We start from the raw sequence: 19,835 nt of genomic DNA, 5'->3' as shown, positions 1-19,835 counted from the left end.
AAGACGAGATGAATGAAAATGATGGTTGTTCAATGATAAACGAGTGATAAAATACTCTTTACCTGTTTTTAGTAAGGGATCCTATCAATTTAATATTAAGTTAGAGAAAATAGAATGACTGAAACTGGACATAACTAGGTTTGGATTTTCAATGACTTTTTGATAGAAAGGAAATATAGACAATAGCATACCTGACATCAAGGAGTTTGCCATCTACGGCAAAGGTAACAGAACGATCATATGATAAAAACGATGATGATGATGATGTTAGTTACTACTAGATACTTTTAATCATTTACTCTTCATAAAATAATCCGGGGGGGGGATTATATTATTCCATTTTACACACGAGGAAACTAAGGTATAGAGAGGTTAAATAACATGTCAAGACATATAGTGGCAGAGTGAGGATTTGAACCAGGAATTTGAATGCAGAGACTGCACTCTTAACTATCTTTGATTTCAGTTATAGTATCCACTTAATAAATTGTAAAGATTAAATTAGTTAACATACATAAAGCTCTTAGAACAGTGTAATCGCACGCATTAAGCGCTGTGTAAGTATTAACCATTATCATCTTCATCGCCCAAAGTTACACAGACATTTTGTGGCAAAGTCCGGTTTCCAATATAAATTTATTCTCTTATACATTATGATAGGAGTTAACCTAAGGCACTACGGGAACACATAGGAGGAGCACCTAATTTTAGGAAGGGGAACAGAGAGGGAGTATGTCAGATGTAGAGAAGCTTTTTTAGATAAGAAAGACACAGCTCCGTCCTGAAGAACAAACAGACATGGTTGAGTGTGAGCGTGAATAAAAAGGCAAGGCGGTTTACTAAACAGCGTATTTGTAATTCAGAGTGGTTGGATCCAACAGTAGGGTGGGCAATGGTGGGGAATAAGGCTGAAGAGACCTCATATCCAATTCCATACTGCGTATGGTTTTGCAATTTATTCTTGAAAAAAATGTCACTGCCTTAACAATACTATTCGAACACACACCCACCCACAACCCCTTCATCCCCACCCTCCGCCCCCTCAAAGGGCTGATTCGTTAAAGGGTTAGAAGAAACTCGCAGGAGCGACCCAACCTGCAAAGTAAAGAACAAATACACGTTGGGCAAAATAGCACTTAGCACCTCGCGTCTTATTGGTTCTCGCCACGACGCAAACAGGTTAGGGTTAAAAACGCAGTACGACTCTTGCTGGGAAGCGGTACGACAGCGCAATCTCTGGCTGCCGGCGGCCTCAGTTGCTAAGGGAGACCGGAAGCGCCCTTACGTTCCGTCCATGCAAACCATAGAGTGCCGGAAAAAGCGTGAGCAGAAGGGTCGGGAAGAGACAGCAACGACCGCATTGTTCATGAAAAAATGACGACCCTAGTGCTGGATAACGGAGCTTATAACGCCAAAATCGGCTACAGCCATGAAAATGTATCGTAAGTGTTCGCCTCCTAACTCAGCCAGAGGGATGCTCTGGTTGGAGCTGGGTAGTTGGGATGATTTGAAGTGGGACTTTGGTATTAATTTGGGGTTCTATGGCCCCGGAAGTGGGACGATTTTTTTCGTTTCGTAACAGGAAATAGCTCAGGAAAACAGGCTTCTAAGGAGGCGATTCCTGACAGAGGGGTCCGTACACAAAGTTCCTGAACCTTCAGCAATTGTGGGCAGCATTTTATGTGTATATGCATTTACTTGGGACCGCGATTAAAACTTAAATCAGATCCTCAAAAAGTTTTATGATTCCTAAAAGTGAAAAAACCACTGTCTCAGTGGCTGGAGACTTTGAAGGCTTTGTACTTAAGCCCTTAGAAGTGCTCATTAGCTGACCTAGTTGATTTGACTCAACTAAACAAATACTGCAGTGGCTTTCATAAAATTTACATATCTGAATAAAGACTAAGCATATTTAGAGGCACACTTTTCTTTTAATATATTCACAAGGGTTTTTTTTTCGCTTCCCTCCTCTTTCTTAAAAGGACAAATTGCATAGGAATATAAATTGTTAGTCTTCTGGAAAACATTTTGGCAATGTGTATGTTCTTATTCTTTGACAACAATTTTGTTATCCGTTACCTAAGGAATAATTTAGAAGTGCTTGATAAGATTAGATACCGAATACTGGATATTGTATCTGGGCTTCCTGTATGGTAACAAAAATGGCGGGGGAGCAAGCTAAATACTCAAGAATAGTAAATTGACTCGAATTATAATACAACCATAAGATTGACTACAATGCAGTTTTTAAGACTCTTGTCCTCAGAGACTATTTAAACGTATAGAGAAAATGACCATATAGTAAGTGAAATTATCAGGTACAAAACATTTTTACAGATTATCCCAATTAACGCAAGGGTTTTGATTGCCTTTAGCTCAAAATAATCCTCATGCCAAAGTGGCATATTTTGGGGTGACAAATTCAGCTCCCCTTTATTTTCTCTCTCTGTATATATGTACGTAAACGTACGTATGTACCTACACACACCCCACACACCCACCCACCCCTATACGGGTACACGTGTAGTTGATAATGGCTCTAATTTGTCTTCTTGACCAGATTTTAAGCTTTATGGGGGCAGCAACCATATTTCAAACTACTTCCTACTTCTCTACGCTACAGCACCTTGCTGATTGAAAATCTTTGACTCCATGGACACTTAATTTTATGGCTAGAATTTTAAACTTGAAAATTTTTGGTTTTTTACCAGGATGGTCTTAGGAAATTTCCCATTAAACCCAGAAGGACCAGGAACTTTACCTAAACCCCTCTTTGTATGTGTGCAGTGGCAGAACCAATACCCACCTGTGAGGATATCTTGAGGATTATTTGAGAAAGATAATGGGTCCAGTATAGAACCTGTTATATACTAAAACATTTTTTAAAAAAGACTTAAAATATTATTTGAAGACAAAATGAGAAACACTGGTTTTGGATGTTTTTTTTGACATCAAGGGTGGTGGTGAAGTAAATGTATTTTTAGGAACTAGGTATTTAAGAAGTAATTATATATTTTTGTTTGTTTGTTTAAAGAGTTATTCCTAACTGTCAGTTCAGGTCAAAAACAGCACGTCTTAAAACTTTTACTGCTAACCAGATCGATGAAATAAAGGACCCTTCTGGACTCTTTTACATCCTTCCTTTTCAGAAGGTAATCCAACTGTATGTCATTTCTAGCATCAAAGGCCTAAGTTTAAAGATGATTTGAAGTGTATATACACAAGATTTTTTATGTATGAAAATATTTTTAAATATCTGAGAAGTTATTTAAATTTTCAGTAGGATCTTTTTACAACCAAAAATTGTTGTAAATTGTCTTCTTAAACATAAATGACCATGATCAACTATATTTCAGTGAAATAAAGTCAACCATACTTCAATAAAAAACTAAAAATAAGAGTAAAAATAAATGTCTATGATTTAGTTAATGATTGTGATTACTGAATTTTACTTGTTTATGGTAAAGTGAAATGAAATGAACATATTAAAGAAAATAAGCTAAAAAAAAACCCCATAAATACAAAACAGAAACAGACTCACAGACATAGAATACAAACTTGTGGTTGCCAAGGGGGAGGTGGGTGGGAAGGGACAGACTGGGAGTCAAAATTTGTAGATACTGACAGGCATATGTAGAATAGATAAACAAGATTATACGGTATAGCACAGCATAGCTCACAGCGGAAAAAAAAATGTGAATGTGACAATGAATATATGTATGTTCATGTATAACTGAAAAGTTGTGCTTTACATTGGAATTCTACACAACATTGTAAAATGACTATAACTCAATAAAAAATGTTTAAAAAAAAAGAAAAGTATAGAGAGGCATCTCCTCTTATTGATGTGTCTTTTGAACCCTTGACATTTTGGTTATTGTAAATTTGTAATATTTAGAATTTTTAAAAGGAGAAAATCATACCTCCCCCCTCTCAAAAAAAGGAGAAAAACATAACAGTATAGAGGGCTTGAAATTCAAACAGCACTAGCCTCATGAAGGTAACCATAAATAGATAGAAAGCAGTGATTTAGAATATATTAGTCTGATTTTTAAAGATTGTTCAAATATTTTTGATAATTAATTTATAAAACAAATTTTTTAGGGCTACTTGGTGAATTGGGATGTTCAAAGGCAAGTTTGGGATTACCTTTTTGGAAAAGAAATGTATCAGGTAACAAATTGGAGTATGTATTCAAATTTCTATTTCCGTGTCTTATTCAAATGAAATATTAGAATTTAAATTTTAAGATTTATAAAATTTTTAATGTTTCTTATATATATTTAAGTCACTTAATCTACTGTGCTTAGCTTTGATTCTCTAAATAAGTGCAAGTGAATAGAATTTCCATTTTGAAGTAGAATTTGAGGTTGAGAGGAAATAGTCTTTGAAACTTAAGATTAAAATTTTATTTCAGATTTCTGCTATTATTAGGCCAGTTCACTATCTCATTTTTATTTTCACAATAAAATATTTTTGATCATATATCTGAATGTGTGAATATTACAATGTGAAATTTTTGTGCTTTTAATATCTTTAGCATGACTTTAGGTATACGGAATGTTCAAATTTTAATGCTTCTTAAGAGTGTGTGGGAGAGAATTATGTAAACATTTAATATTCTAAAGCTTCTTGCCTTTCAACTTTTAAACACAAAATAACAACAGTCCCAATACTTGTAGTTACATCATTCATTACTTTTGCATGATTGTCTTTATAAACAATTTGACAGTATCATTTTATCCATGCTACTATTAAGAGAGTTAAAATTAAATAATAGTTAAAAGCATGAAATCTATAACCAGACTTTTCCAGTTCAGATCCTAGGTATGTCACTAACTAGTTATACAAACCTTGGTAACTCATTCAACTCTTCTATGCCTCTGTTTGCTTACCTATTAAAAGGGGATAATAATAATATCTGTCTCTTAGGATTATTGTAAGGATTAAATAAGTTTGTGTATATATGTAAAACAGGTGTTTATAATTATAACTACAAAGTTATAAAACTTTTGGGATATTTTTCCTCTCATAGGTTGATTTTTTAGATACTAATATTATTATCACAGAACCATATTTTAACTTCACTTCAATTCAAGAATCAATGAATGAAATCTTATTTGAAGAATACCAGTTCCAAGCAGTATTGAGAGTAAATGGTGAGTTACAGTTTTGATTAAAATTAAGTTATGTGAATATGGATATGAACTGAATAAAGAAACACTTAAAATCTAAGAATATTACGTGACATTCTTTTAGATTTGAAGGAAATAAAACATGGAATTTAAAAACTAGATGGACCCTTAGGGATTATCTGGTCAGACTCCTCTCATTTTAACTTTTTACTTGTTTGGTTTTATTTTTTGGTGGGGGAAGGTTATCAGGTCTATATATTTATTTATTTTTAATGGCAGTACTGGGAATTGAACCTAGGACCTTATGCATGCTAGGCATGCACTCTACCACTGAGCTATACCCTCCCCCCTTAACTTTTTACTAACATGATATTTCTCCCTAATGAAGTTACTAGCCACATATTTCCAATCTCTGAAAGATAATTGTTTTTCCTGTCACTGATGTGTTTGCTGTTGTTATTATTGTTTGAAATAATGTTATTAACTCAGTCTACCAATATGAGGAAAAGCAATCTAAATATTATCTAGAAGTAAGTTTATTAAAGGCTAGAATTACACTATGTGACTGCACAATGAAAGTATTCAAATATTTAGCTTGCTGAATTTAAGTCTATGTAAGCTTCAGTATACTATCTATAATAGGAGTATAATCTTGAGAACAGTATTTCTAGTCAGGGCAATTTTGCTCCTCAGGACATTTGGCCATGTCTGGAAACATTTTTCTTCATCACAACCGGGAGGGTGCTTCTGGCCTCTAGTAGGTAGAGGACACAGAGACTGCTAAATATCTTACAACCCACAGTAAAGCCCTCAACAACGAGGAGTTATCGGGCCTAAAGTGGCACTAGTTTCCAAATTGAGAAACCTTGCTCTAGAGCCACACTGCCTAGGTTTGAATCCTGACTCTTACTTTCTAATCATGGGACTTTGGGCACATTATTTAACTTCTCTGTGCTTCCGTTTCTTCCTCTGTAAAATGGGGTTGTTGCGAGGATTAAAACATACATACTTATGGAGTTTGGAATAGTGTCCAGCGTGTAATAAATGCTCAGTAAAATTATCTGCTATTAAAATAATTATTACAAGGGGGAAGGTATAGCTCAAGGTAGAGTGCATGCTTAGCATGCACGAGGTCCTGGGTTCAATCCCTAGTACCTCCTCTAAAAATATAAATAAATAAGCCTAATTACCCCCCCCCAAAAAAAAACCTCAGACACTAAAATAATTATTATAACCTATGAATTGGATGTTTATCTTTAAAAGTTGATCTCTATTCTTTTTTATCATCTTTACCACAAAAATGTGATGTTTCAAAATTTAAACTGTAAAAAACTTGACAGAATTAAGAATATTATTTTAAATTAACATTTTTTATAAATAAAATTTTTGTCTTTGTGCTTGCCTTAGTTTGCTACCTTTATTTATTGCTTTAATTATACTTTTATTCAATGTGTTTATTTTTTCTTTTTTTAATAGCTGGGGCTCTCAGTGCACATAGGTATTTCCGAGATAATCCTTCTGAATTATGCTGTATCATTGTAGATAGTGGATATTCCTTTACACATATAGTTCCTTATTGTAGAAGTAAAAAGAAAAAAGAAGCAATTATTCGGTGAGTTGCATTCAATTTTCATGTTATTTCTTAAAATAAAACTGAATGAAATGTGTAATAAACTAAATCAAATTTGAATTCTTCCTTTTTAGGATAAATGTGGGAGGAAAACTTCTAACCAATCATCTAAAGGAAATCATATCTTACAGGTGATACTTCGCTTTGATTCTTTGGGAGGATGGGATGCTGGGGATGAACTTTTTAAAGTAATTTAAAATGATTCCTTATCTTTAATTCTAAGTTCAGGAGGCAATTCTGTATTATTGCTTAAAAAACTGTATCACATATATAAATTCAAATGATGTTCAAGTTGAAAAGCTTTCTAGCATGTGAAGTGATAGTATCCACCAAAAAGACATTTTCAAATTCTAGGGGGTTGATATATTAATAATATTTTTAAAGTATAAACGTACATGTACATTGTAAAACTAATTTGAAAATATATATAAGGAAATAAGGGTATAAAAGGAAAATAAATCTCTGCCTCCCCTTTCCATTTCTCTTTGTCAGTTTTACTCCATACAAAGTAAACTATTTGAACTGCATTTTTTAAAATCTCTATAAGCCTTAATATATTGATATTTCTGTTTCTGGATTAGCCAATATTTGTTTACTGTCCACTATTAAAAGATGAAGAATTAGTGTACTTAGCGATCTCCCAACTCTTCTCTTGCCTCCTGAATTTTATTAATGTTATTATTTTAAACTTATTATATTTAAAAAACATAAGTAGAATTTTTAAATCTCAGTTTTCATTACATTAACTTTGGCTAGTATGACACTGACAGTGTCTCTTAGCCCCACCATGTTATTTATGAAAATAAGTGGATCTCACTTCTACCTTTTTTCTTTCTTCTCTCAGATGTACCATTACTATTTTAACAGCTTTATTGAGATATAATTCTCATACCATACAATTCACCCATTTAAAGCATATAGTTTAATGGTTTTTAGTGTATATACCCATCACACAATTTTGTTACCCCAAAAGAAGCCTACTCCCCTTAGCCATCACTGTCCAGTCTTCATCCTACCCAGCTCTAGGACATTGAAAAAAAGCTTTTTATTTTGAAATAATTATAGACACAGGAAGTTGCAAGAATAGAGTACATAGAGCCCTGTGTACCCTTAAGTGACATTTTATTTAACTAGTACAATATAAAAATTATAAAATTGACATTGGCACACTACTGTTAACCAGACTACAGATTATATTCAGTTTTCACCATTTTTTACATGCATTTGTGTACATTCTGTGTAGAACCTTATAGTAGAGAAAATGCAAATTAAAATACCGTTTTTACAATCCAAATTAATAGAATTGTTTCAAAAGATATTGTAGATTTGTGGTATGGATACCTATTTGCTGCTGGTCAAAGTATAATTTAAAATAACTTTTCTGGTAAACAATTTTGCAGTATACCAAGAGAGTAAAAGTATTTCATATCCTGTGTCCTACAGTATGAATAAATAATGAGATAATCAGATATAGGTTAAAATGCCTCTTTTTCATTGATTCTGATCTTTACTTTTTTAACATTTTAACCTCTGAAACTGGGATGAATCATCCAATTGTTAGTACCTTAGAATTGTTATAGTTTAATTAGCACTTTTTCTTCTCATTGGTATCTTAGTGAAGGTGAAATATGGTATATATGAGGATATTTGTTATAACAAAAGCAAAAAGATACAAGTAATAAAAATGTTTTTTATTTATTGAGTACAAGGACTATGCTAAATACTTTACATGTATGATTAGATTTACTTTTAACAGCTGTGTTAAGTTGGTGACCTTATTACCTTTTCAGAGTTGAAGAGATTGAGTCCCAAGCAGATAAAATAACTTGGCTACTAAGTTGTGATTAAACCTAAGTCTCTGACTCTGGAGCCCCTGTTTATAAACATATGAGTATCTTTCCTTCCTGATCTAAACTTTCAACATTAGGAACATTGATAAATAACATTTTAATAGATCTCTGTGGTTGAACATGATAAGGCATTAAGTCATATTTTTAAAGAATATGCTACTGTATAAGAAAACATTCATGAGATAATATTTAGTCTAAAACAAAAAAAAGTGAACATATAGTATGTAATCCATGTGCAGAGGGAAAAATTGAAATAACCTCATGTTTTTGTTTTTAAGAACAGCTTTATTGGAGGGGTGGGTATAGCTCAGTGATAGAAGGCATGCTTAGTTAGCATGCACAGGTCCTGGGTTCAAACCCCAGTACCTCTATTAAAATTTTTTTTAATTTAATTTTAAAAACTATTGAAAAAAACCCCTTCCTTTAAAAAAAAACTATTTTTACATTAAGCCTGTTTTCTTCGATTCACTCATCATCACATCACAAACTTATTATACATCTATTTTGTGCCAAGTAGTGTGTGCTGCTGACTAACAATACTTCTATAATCAGAAAAGATAGTGCTTAGAGTTAAGGCATTTTGGCAAGATTCTGTTCAGAATGATTGGAAGAAAAAGTTTGTGCTTTAATTTGATATTCCTTGCCACCTAAGACCTTTGTTTTCAGTTTCCTTCTGCAAATTGTAATAATGTTTTCTCTCAGAGGGATGGTGTTCTGGAGATTAAATAAAATAATAGAATGAGTATTCCATAAGGTTAAAAATATTTTACATATTCAAGAATTTAGTATTTTTAAAAGATCAGTTACCTGAAATTTTAATTCCAGAAAAAATATTTTAAATGATAATTATAAGTTATATTTAATTTTTTTCCATTTGACATCTTACCATTTTTATTTCTGTTTAGGCAGTTACATGTTATGGATGAAACACATGTTATTAATCAAGTGAAGGAAGATGTATGCTATGTGTCTCAGGATTTTTACAGAGACATGGATATTGCCAGGTATGTATAATGATAATCTAAAAACTGGAAAGTTGATTCTTGGGTAGTGTTACACATAGTTAAAATATTTCATAAGTCTCTATTTTGTTTTTCAGGTTGAAAGGAGAGGAAAATACAGTAATGATAGACTATGTTTTGCCTGACTTTAGTACAATTAAAAAGGGTTTTTGTAAGGTAATATTATTATTTTTTTAATTTATCTTTTTTTTTTGAAGCAGGGTAGGTAATTAGGTTTATTCATCTATTTATTTAATGGAGGCCCTGGGGCTTGAACCCAGGACCTCATGTGTGCTAGGCATGCACTCTACCACTGAGCTATACCCTCCCCCTTGTAAGGTAATTTTATAAATGCTGAATGATATTTCTTCAAGCAACCACTCCGTCAGATTTGAAAAGTATCTAGCTGGGATTGGCAGAGTCTTAGAGAGATGTTGATGACTGCCTTCCTGCCTGGTGGCCATTTCTTCAGGCACCAGTGTATAAATGATTAGTAAATATCTCTACTAAAGTTATTTAGAAAAAAATATCAGCTGAATGGGACATGGGACAAACCTGGAGATTAACAGTATCATTACCTATATTATGGTTAACCCTTTTCTGTTTCCTTAAGAATTAGTTTAAGTCCAGTTATAAGTTGGTTATTTGCCTGTGTGAATATTATTGACACAAGTGACACAGGGCTGAATTATACTCATGTTTGGTCTGATATCAGATTGTAGTTGAAAAGGGCAAAATCCAGTACACTTTCAAAGTGTTGAGAGGCTGTTTATCTTGGTTGTCAAAACAAAGTAATTTCTCCCTATCTTTGATCAGCTCAGGTAAACTGTCAGTTCTATGTTTGGGTAAATGTGAAGTTTGCCCTTCTAGTTACTGGCTTGATGAGGACTGTTAGGACGTTAAAAATCTTTGGTCAGAAATTTAAGCACAAGGAAATATTTGCACTAGGAGACATTTATAATAATATTTGTTGCTGTATACTTAAAAAGTGAAAAGTTGGGAAGAGCTTAGATATCCATTAATGGAAGAAGAATAGATAAATTTTAATATATTCATATTATAAAATAAGCAGTGAAAGTGAAGTAGAGCAACAGCATCATCGGATAAATCTCAGAAATGTGTTTCTAAAACATTTAAAACACAATGATATCTAAAAGCAAGTTTTAGAAGTATATGTACCATTCCAAGGTATGCAGAGTAATTATTTATGTTTAGGGATTTGTAAGTATGAAGTAAAAGTATAAAAATGTATGTGAATGATAATACCAAATTTAAAGGGGGAATGTTAACTTATTTGAAAAGTTGCATTAAAGTGGTTGATGGATACATGGGTTTAATATAATTATTTATACTTCTTTATATGCCTGAAAGTAAAAAAGAAATTTCGGGGGGCTAGATTATTGAGGTGAAAAACAAATCAGAATTCAGAGTAGGCTACCCAGGGCCTTGTAAAAATGAAATCATCGTGTCATATCCTTAAAAACAAATCCTTGTGGAGGACTGAGCCTGACTTTCAGAAGTCAGGAAATTGGGACAGATTATGGGATCAGGTTGTCTGGACATGAACCAGGGAGAGAAACTGGAAGCCCATGTCCCACTTAGGATATGGAAGGTGTATTTTTTTCTTTACAAAACAGGGAAAACTGCTCCAAACATACAGATACCAAGCCTCTTTCTCATTAGGCACATTTGATCATCCTCATATTAGAGCTGATTAAAACACTCCAGAGATAAAAAACTTTATGGAGAGTTTACGGCACTCATAGAGTTAATGGTGGTGCTAAAGTAATCCGTAATTCTACAGGGATGGACCCTGTGTAAAGTCTCAGTAATTCCCAGCTTTTCCAAACCTGACTAAAAATCACCTGGGCCACTTGAAGAACAATTGGTATCCATATTCTCAGTTCCTGTCCCTGGAAATGCTGAGTGCCTAAGTTTGAAAACTTAATCTTAAGAAAAGAAAAACTCTATTCCAGTTGATTTAACTATCAACTAGGTTTGGAAATCTTTATCTTTTTTACAATGTAGTTCTCTCCTGCCCTGCAAATGACAGCCTATCAGTTTATTAGTTTCCTCCTTGCCATGTCATAAGTCTCATTTTCTCAATCCTGCACCTTACATAGTGAGCTAATAGAGGTGTGGTTATTCATTCCCCCAGTTGATGTTTATTTCAGCCATAATGCCTTAATCTTTACTTTGTCAATGTTAGAATTTATACCTTATTCACAATGCATGTTAAATTGTGTATCTCTTAATGATTTTTAAGATTTAGAAATAGTTATATTTTGTATACGTTAGGATTACTCCTGAAATGTATTATTTTAAATTTAGTACTTGATTAACTTGTTTTCACTGTTGTGTGATAATCAAAATCTTTGATGAGAGCTGATAAATATTTATGAAATTAGAAAAACAATACTATAAAATGAAAAGAATTACATGGGTGCCTTTATAGTTAGGATATGTTAAAACTTGGACCTTGATACGTTATTCAGGAATATTTTTAAATACTCAGGAAAAACTTACAATCTTGATTTTCTAGTATTGATGGTAGTAACAATAATAATAAGGTCTATAATATTATTACTGATTACAACTGATTAGAAATCCAAGTTTTATTTCTTATCAGAAAGAGGTCTACTGAAATAATAATGAATGCTTGGCTGATCTAAATTGATAAAAATTTTCCTCATAAATAATAATGTCCACTTTCAGCAGAGCCATTGTAATTTAAACTGATGATTTCTTTCATGGTGCCAAAGTGAAATTTATGAGGATTGTGCAGTAATCATGGCCTGCATTGACTAAAATAGCACCTCCCAGCAGCCCTTATAAATTCATTTGTCTATGTCTAAAAAATCTTTTTGGAATTGTAATCTTAAAAACAGAAACTTCTTGTAGTTCCAGATTACATATTAACAATTAATGGCTTTAGAGCTAATATTCAGCAAGTATAGCTAGTTCTGGATCTTTCTCCTAGTTGGATATTTGATCTTGGATCAGTCACATGATCTTCTTTTATTAAATCAGGGCTGTGTACTAGATAACCTCTCATGTTTTGTCAGCTGAAATTCTCCAAGTCTACCTCTGTCTCAGGTTATTTTGAATGTTGACAAAATGAGTTATACCCTTTACACTCAAGCCAATGTCACTTTTAAATGAATTTGTAGCTTTATAGGATATATTTTCCATTCTACCTGAGAAGGAAGAATACTTTATCTGTGAAGGAATAATAATATTCTCTTTGCTAGTGTAATAATTTTAATTGGGATTTGCGGTTTTCCTCTTTTTTCCTAGAATGTTGTGAATACTGTGTAACTTTTAGGATGTTTTTACTAAAAAATAATGTCTCAAGCATAGAATTTCCAAGTGATAGAAATTAGAATCATTCCTATCCAGGTTAAGAGAGGCAATATAGTGGAATGAATAAATTGTGTGTCCTTAGGTTATTAGATGATGATCCTGAGCAAGTCACATAACCTTACTGACACCAACTGCATCATTAATAAAAGGGAAATATGCCTACCTTACAAGGTTGTATGAGAGTTCAGTGGGTTAATTTATGTAAAATGCCTAATACAAACACCACATTGTTGGTTTGCATGCCATTATTCAATAATTTATTGAATAATTATTGTGTACTGGGTGCTATGCTGTGCTGAGTAGTGCGGGTGTGATGGCGAACAATGCAGAATATGAAGGATAATATAGGTTCTAGTAGAGAATACTGGAGGGACTTTTTATTTGGGAGTCAGAAAAAGCCTAAGGAAGCTGAAATCTGAACAGAGAGTATATGACTGATTACATTAAGGAATCTAGAATATTCTTTATATATTTTAAGTTATTAATATTTGTTTTCAGGTATTTGAAGTATTTTTATAGTTAAGTAAAGGATTGGGACAAACTGTTACAGGAGTCAGTTGAAGTGAACGTCTGTAACTGAATCCAGAAGAGCCGATGATTCTTAGTAAAATTGAGAGGGACCATTATTTTAATGATGTAGAATGTTATAGGAGAGATTATTTTTTCCAGCCCCTTCAGGAGCACAGCTCACAGAGTGGGTGGGTTAGAAAATAAATAAAAGAACTTCAGTGATACAGTCCATGTATTTGCTTAAAGCATTTGGAAACTGATTTTGAGTAGAAATTGAATAAATAATAAATTTATAGGCTTTTTGTATAAAGGAAGGGGGAAATCCTAATAGAATAAAACCAGTGTCCAGTAAACACCTAAGACAGGGTTAGAGTGAAAGTAGATAGTGGTAGAGACATAAGATACAGTGTTTTTCATTTAAAGTATGTTCTTTGTTCTTTAGAAACTGAAATCAGGCTATTATAGGTAGATTATGAAGATCCCTCTCCTCTGTTCTTTTCTTTCTGTTTTAAAATGTGTGGAATAAATCCAGATCATCTTTAGGGGAATAGCTATATTAGTGTCAATAATTGTTTACTTGGGTGGTTTAAGCAACAGAAGAGAAGGCTACATTTTTCTAACTTTTGAGAATCCTGAAACTTCCAAGAACATTGTTAATCTATTAGTATCACACATTATTAAATGTTATTAGTCATGTGAGCTAGATAATGTAGCTTAAACATTTTATTTTTTTTTTTCTTTAAGCCAAGGGAAGAGATGGTGTTAAGTGGAAAATATAAATCTGGGGAACAAATTCTTCGTCTGACCAATGAGAGATTTGCTGTTCCAGAAATACTCTTTAATCCTTCTGATATAGGCATTCAAGAAATGGGAATTCCAGAAGCTATTGTCTATTCAATTCAGAACTTACCTGAAGGTACATACATAAAGTATTGGGGAATAATGATATTTTAAAAAATCATAGGCTCTAAAAAAAACAAAACATAGGCTCTATGAGCCCTAGAGAAGTTACCTGTTTCTTCTAAATAAATTCAGTAAATGGCGAGTCTGTTTTATTTGCAGATTTCCAGGTACAATAATGTACTTGATTAATTCTTACTTTATTGGTCCTAGATTACAGATTTGATATAGGAAAAGTAATTATAGTCTATTTAAAGTTGAAGAAATTCATCTTTCTATGAGTATTAAACTTCTATATCCATTTTAGAAGAGTTTTAAGCGAAATTTGGACAGAATAGACATTTATAATTTAACTATTTAATGGTTTTTACCTGTTGATGAGACTGGTTTATTCTTTATTTTATTTATTTTGTTTTTTTGTTTGGGGTTTTTTAGACTGGTTTGTTCTTTAAATAGTGTTTTAGAGTTTAGGAGTACTTTTATATCTTGAAAGTGTCTTCCGAGTTCTTAGGAAACAGTCTAGGCATTGGAGAAAATCTAGCACATACAATGTCCTTTCCTCCCATTAAAAAAAAAGAATGAAAAAGAAACTAAATAATGCCATCACCTTAATATAGTTATTTCACAGATATTTTCATATCAGTATTTCATATTGATGTCATATTTTATATAAAGTTGCAGTCAAGACATATAAAACATTTTGTACTGCACTGTTTTAATGTATATGAGACTCAGATGTTAATATAAAGGTACTCTTGTTTTGTGAACAGAAGCATCAGGTGAAGGATGGCCAGTACCTATTAATTCCTGATAAATTTCCTAGTGGTGCTTAGTAGCCTTTTAATACTGGCTTATCATATCATGTTATATGTTTGTTATCATGTACCTTACTGAGTGTAGAACATAAGATTCTTTAAATATTATTATAGATTGAGTATCTTCCACTATCAGTTTTAATTATTGCATAATCAATATATGTGTCTCACTGAGATAACATGGAAACTTGGAATCCCAAGTTAAAATGTCATGAAAAACCTTTTCATCTTTACACTAGCTAACAGTCTCAGGCTACATAGAGACTTCCTCCATTTTAGGAAAGATCAGTTTTAATTTTCAAATGCCTGCCTCTAGAATTTTACTCATTTATGCATTGCTTACATGTATATATATATAGTAAATCACTAGTAGTTCAGCCCCTTCACCTTAGCCTTCCTTTTAAAGATCTGTAAGATCATACTTCTGTTTAATATGTTTATTTGTAGAAATTATAACCTCATTACAAAATCTTAGAAATTATATAATTTATATGGTTATAAAAAATTACGGTTTCTTAGTAATTTTAATCCCTAATTGCTTTACCTTTGCCCTCATCCCTATTTTTCCAGAAAGATAAGTAAATAGATTTTCTAATGCTTTTCTCCTTTCTCCTTTTTTTTTTTTTTTTTTTTGTTTTTTAAAGAAATGCAGCCACATTTTTTTAAGAACATTGTTTTGACAGGAGGAAATTCCCTTTTCCCGGGATTTAGGGATCGGGTTTACTCAGAAGTTCGATGTCTCACTCCAACAGATTATGATGTTTCTGTTGTGCTGCCTGAAAAGTAAGTGTTGGCTTAGAAACAAAATATGGAAGTTGGTTTGTAGATAAAATGGTCTATAGGGAGACTCGAGTTTAAAGCTAGTTCTACCACGTCGGCAAGTTTATTTCACGTTTGGGATTCTCATTTTGCTTTTCTTAAAAAATGAAATGATAAACGTAACATTTCAGTTATGCAAATTACCAGCCATAATGGTTGGTACACAATGGGTACCCAGTTAATATAAGATCATTTCCCTATAGTAAACCAGTCTTCATTCCTGAGATTTTTACAGGCAAAGCAGTTAGGTTATTAATGTATTCGATTCATCTGAGATGTGTCATTTCTTGAGAGTTCCTATCAAGAATAGAAGTTAAAGAATTTAACCATTGAGATAAGTTATGTCAATTCATAAGTTGTTTTGGGATGTTTTAAAGTAATTTAAAATAAACTTTTACATTTAACTCGCCTTTTACCCCCTAATTCAGACTGTTTTATATATACCCTCTACCCTGTTTTGTGAGAAAAAGTCTATATCATTTCTACATTGGTGGTAAAAAAAATTAAGATAGAATTTTAGAGCTGTGAGAAAGGCTTACAGAGCATCCTGTTCCGCATACTTTGTAAATAAACAAAGGCTCATGAGTTGGCAAAGGCCTTATGATAAGTTAATAGTAGTTACCAGGCTAAAATCCATTTCTCTTTACCTGGAGGCAGGTGTTCTTACCAAATACATATCTAAATAATGCCCCTCTCCCCTCCACTGTTTTAAGTGGCAGAGTTGTAAACATGAGCCCACGTACATGACTTCCAGAGTTTTGTTTTAAAGCTTAAGTAGAATTTTTTCAAAGTTAATAGCAATTAATAAGAAAGCCTTCATCTGATCACTTAATGTTACAGCTGTCAGATAAAAGAATAAACTTAGATATTGGAATGATTTTTTTATCAGCCTTAATGGTCAAATACTCCTTAGAATATGAAGCAGTTGGATTTTTATCTAAATTTTAAGTGCAAGTCGTGCACACGTTACAGGCCAAGGGATCTGCAGAAATAGTTTTTATTTCTTTATTCATCAAATCTTTATTGTCTATCTACTGTTTTAATAGATAGGTGAGCTCTGATTTTACTTACTGCTTGTATCCTACCCTATAACTATTTATCAGGCATTGTGTTTTCTAAATGTCTCATTTATTAGAGGCAACAGAATATAGCAGCAAAAGCACAAACTGTGTGAAAACAGTTTCAGATTAAATCCTCGTTGAACTCTTAACTTCTCTGAACCTCATTTTCCAGATTTATAAAATGGGAGTTGTAATAGCTATTTCATGTGTTTCTGTGTGAATTAATGAGATGACTTATCTTTGCCACATACAGAAGTTAGACTCAGTTATGACAGTGTTTTTCCTTTTATGCATTTTTGATCTTTTGCTTGTATTCTTGTTTTTTATTAGAAGCATAAGGCCCATAAATACAGGGCACAGGGGAAAAAAATTAAAACTTACTTGTAGTGGTGACCATGGTTTCTTTCTGAGTTTGCTTTACTCCTATTAAGTTTATGCTTATTTTCACACATTAAATGATTTGCTGTTAAATCAAATTGGGTAGAGACTGCCACATTTTTGTTACTAATTAATGTTTCTGTCATTTCAGTTCTGTAAAATCATCTGGGTTCATTTATTTGACCTTTATTTTTAGCCCTATTACTTATGCCTGGGAAGGTGGAAAATTGATATCAGAGAATGATGATTTTGAAGATATGGTGGTAACAAGAGAAGATTATGAAGAAAATGGACATAGTGTCTGTGAAGAGAAATTTGATATTTAAGAAACACTTCTGAAAGTTTTGAGATTGTAACAAAGGTTTAATTTCAGTGTTCTTTTTAAAGGAAGTTAAGGACCTGGGTTACCTTTCGTCCTAAGATAAAAGTCTTGCACTTATGTAAATTCTTTGATCCATGGCTAATTTTCAGAGGTTTCTTAGCTAAGTTGTTAAGTAGACTGTAACTCAGCCCAAATTTTCACTTAGGAGCTAGACTTACTATAACAATGCTTATGCTTTTTCTGAGAGTAGGTTATCTTTCATTAGAAGATGAAAGAGTGAATGTGTTTTAATTCTTCAGAGTTGAAAGCACAAATTTAGCTGTCTCACTGGTTAGCTTTCCTTAGAAGGTAGTTTTGAGACTAGGAATTGGCCAAAGTGTTTTCTTTCTTTCTTTTAGAACTAAGTATTTTATTTTTAAATTGTCATTTTTATTTATATATACTGAAGTTGGAGAAACTAATCTGTCCGTGTTTAATGTTTTTTTTTAATGTTTATTTTTTACTTAGTGTAAGTTTGAAAGAATGGAGACCAAAGCCAATTTATTAAAGTATTTTTGGTCACTACTGTGTTGGAGAAATATATTATTTCACTCATAAAAATACTGTACCATTTTTAGGATAAACAAATTTGAAGTTAACTTGGGATTATTAAAACTCTTGATACAAATGTTAGTGTTTAGTTTTTAAAACTCTTAATCAAAGTAAGCGTATTAAGGTATTAAGGCTACAGCTTTCCAATTTAAGGAAACAGCTAACAGAAACATTAATGAATGGGTCAGGTAATAAATGGATTGCTTCTCTGATTGCAAACAGTAGAAACTCATTTGGGCTATACTGAGCAAAACAAATTTTATGAGCAAGACAGAGGACAGCTCATAAAAATCTAAGAAAAAGCTGGACCAATAGCCTTAGGAAGAATAAAAACCAGGATAACCTTAGGGATCTAGGTAACAGTAACTGAGGGACAATCCTTGTAAGGCCCTGCCATCAAAATATCTCTGCTTCTGTATTTTCAGTCTTGTGTCATTGTGCTCATGAATCAAATTTCCACCAGTCTCTACCCTAGCTAGGATCATGTGCCTACCCCATGGCGTCAGGGGCTTTGACAGCCTTATTAAGATAGCCTAGAGTCAAAGAAGGTGGTTTCCCAGGGGAAAGATAAGGTGAAGTGACAGATGCTGGGCAGGGTGAAAGAGCTGTCTACTACAATTATGTTTGGATTATAAGGACAGTCTCTGACTTACAATGATTTCTTAATGAAGACTTAATGATTCTTCAGCCTACAATGGTGCAAAAGCAGAATGCATTCAGTAGAAACCATTCTTCCAACTTTGAATTTTGATCTTTTCCCGGGCTAGCAGTATGTGATATGTTACTCTTTTGTGATGCTGGGCAGCGGCAGTCAGGCATGCAATCATGAGGGTCAACAGCCAGTACGCTTACAGCCATCCAGTACCCATGCAACCATTCCATTTTTTTTCACTTTCAGCACAATATTCAATAAATTACATGAGATATTCAAGACCTTATTATAAAATAGGCTTTATGTCAGACAATTTTGGCCATCTATAGGCTAAAGTAAGTGTTCTGAGCATGTTTAAGGTAGGCAAGGCTAAGCTATGATGGGGTAGGTGAGGTGAAGTAAATGCATTTTTGACTTAATGATATTTTCAGTTTATGAAGATCTGTATTGGGTTAGGGCCTGTCAGTCCTAGACTTGATGAGCTAGTTGCACTCCTGGTTATTACAGAGTTGCAAATTGATTGTATTTGTGTGATACCCAAGTAGTAGCATATATTCCGTGGAGAGTGTAGCAAAAAGATGCTGGTGGCATAAAAGAAGTTTTTGCAACCGTACAGTGTAACAGTGTAACTGTGCTAGAATTTCAAGGTGATGCAGTTAGAGGTATAAAGGCAAGTCCCCATTTAAAGGGCTTTCCTTGACTTACCAGGACCTCATTCTGGACAGGCAGAATATTATCATTGCCAACCACGGTGTTTTTCATATGTAGAACTGGGGCATTCCTCAAAGCTGCATTCCCAAAATATGCC

The 19,835-nt window shown here is 33.0% G+C and overlaps 1 protein-coding gene across 1 annotated transcript; it reads left to right on the top strand.

Annotated features, from left to right (window-relative positions):
• Nucleotides 1-1,289: 1,289 nt before the first annotated feature.
• ACTR6 (actin related protein 6) lies at nucleotides 1,290-18,348 on the top strand. The gene is made up of 11 exons (XM_006193333.3): nucleotides 1,290-1,442; nucleotides 3,035-3,152; nucleotides 4,105-4,173; nucleotides 5,036-5,159; nucleotides 6,612-6,747; nucleotides 6,840-6,896; nucleotides 9,521-9,619; nucleotides 9,715-9,793; nucleotides 14,234-14,405; nucleotides 15,849-15,987; nucleotides 17,659-18,348. The coding sequence occupies exons 1-11, from the start codon at nucleotides 1,375-1,377 to the stop codon at nucleotides 17,786-17,788; spliced, it is 1,191 nt and encodes a 396-aa protein (XP_006193395.1). The 5' UTR covers nucleotides 1,290-1,374; the 3' UTR covers nucleotides 17,789-18,348.
• The last annotated feature ends 1,487 nt before the right edge of the window (nucleotides 18,349-19,835 follow it).

The sequence above is a fragment of the Camelus ferus genome, chromosome 12 (genome assembly GCF_009834535.1).
Source record: "Camelus ferus isolate YT-003-E chromosome 12, BCGSAC_Cfer_1.0, whole genome shotgun sequence".
Taxonomy (NCBI): Eukaryota; Metazoa; Chordata; class Mammalia; order Artiodactyla; family Camelidae; genus Camelus; species Camelus ferus.
This window is presented reverse-complemented; position numbering and strand designations above follow the sequence as displayed.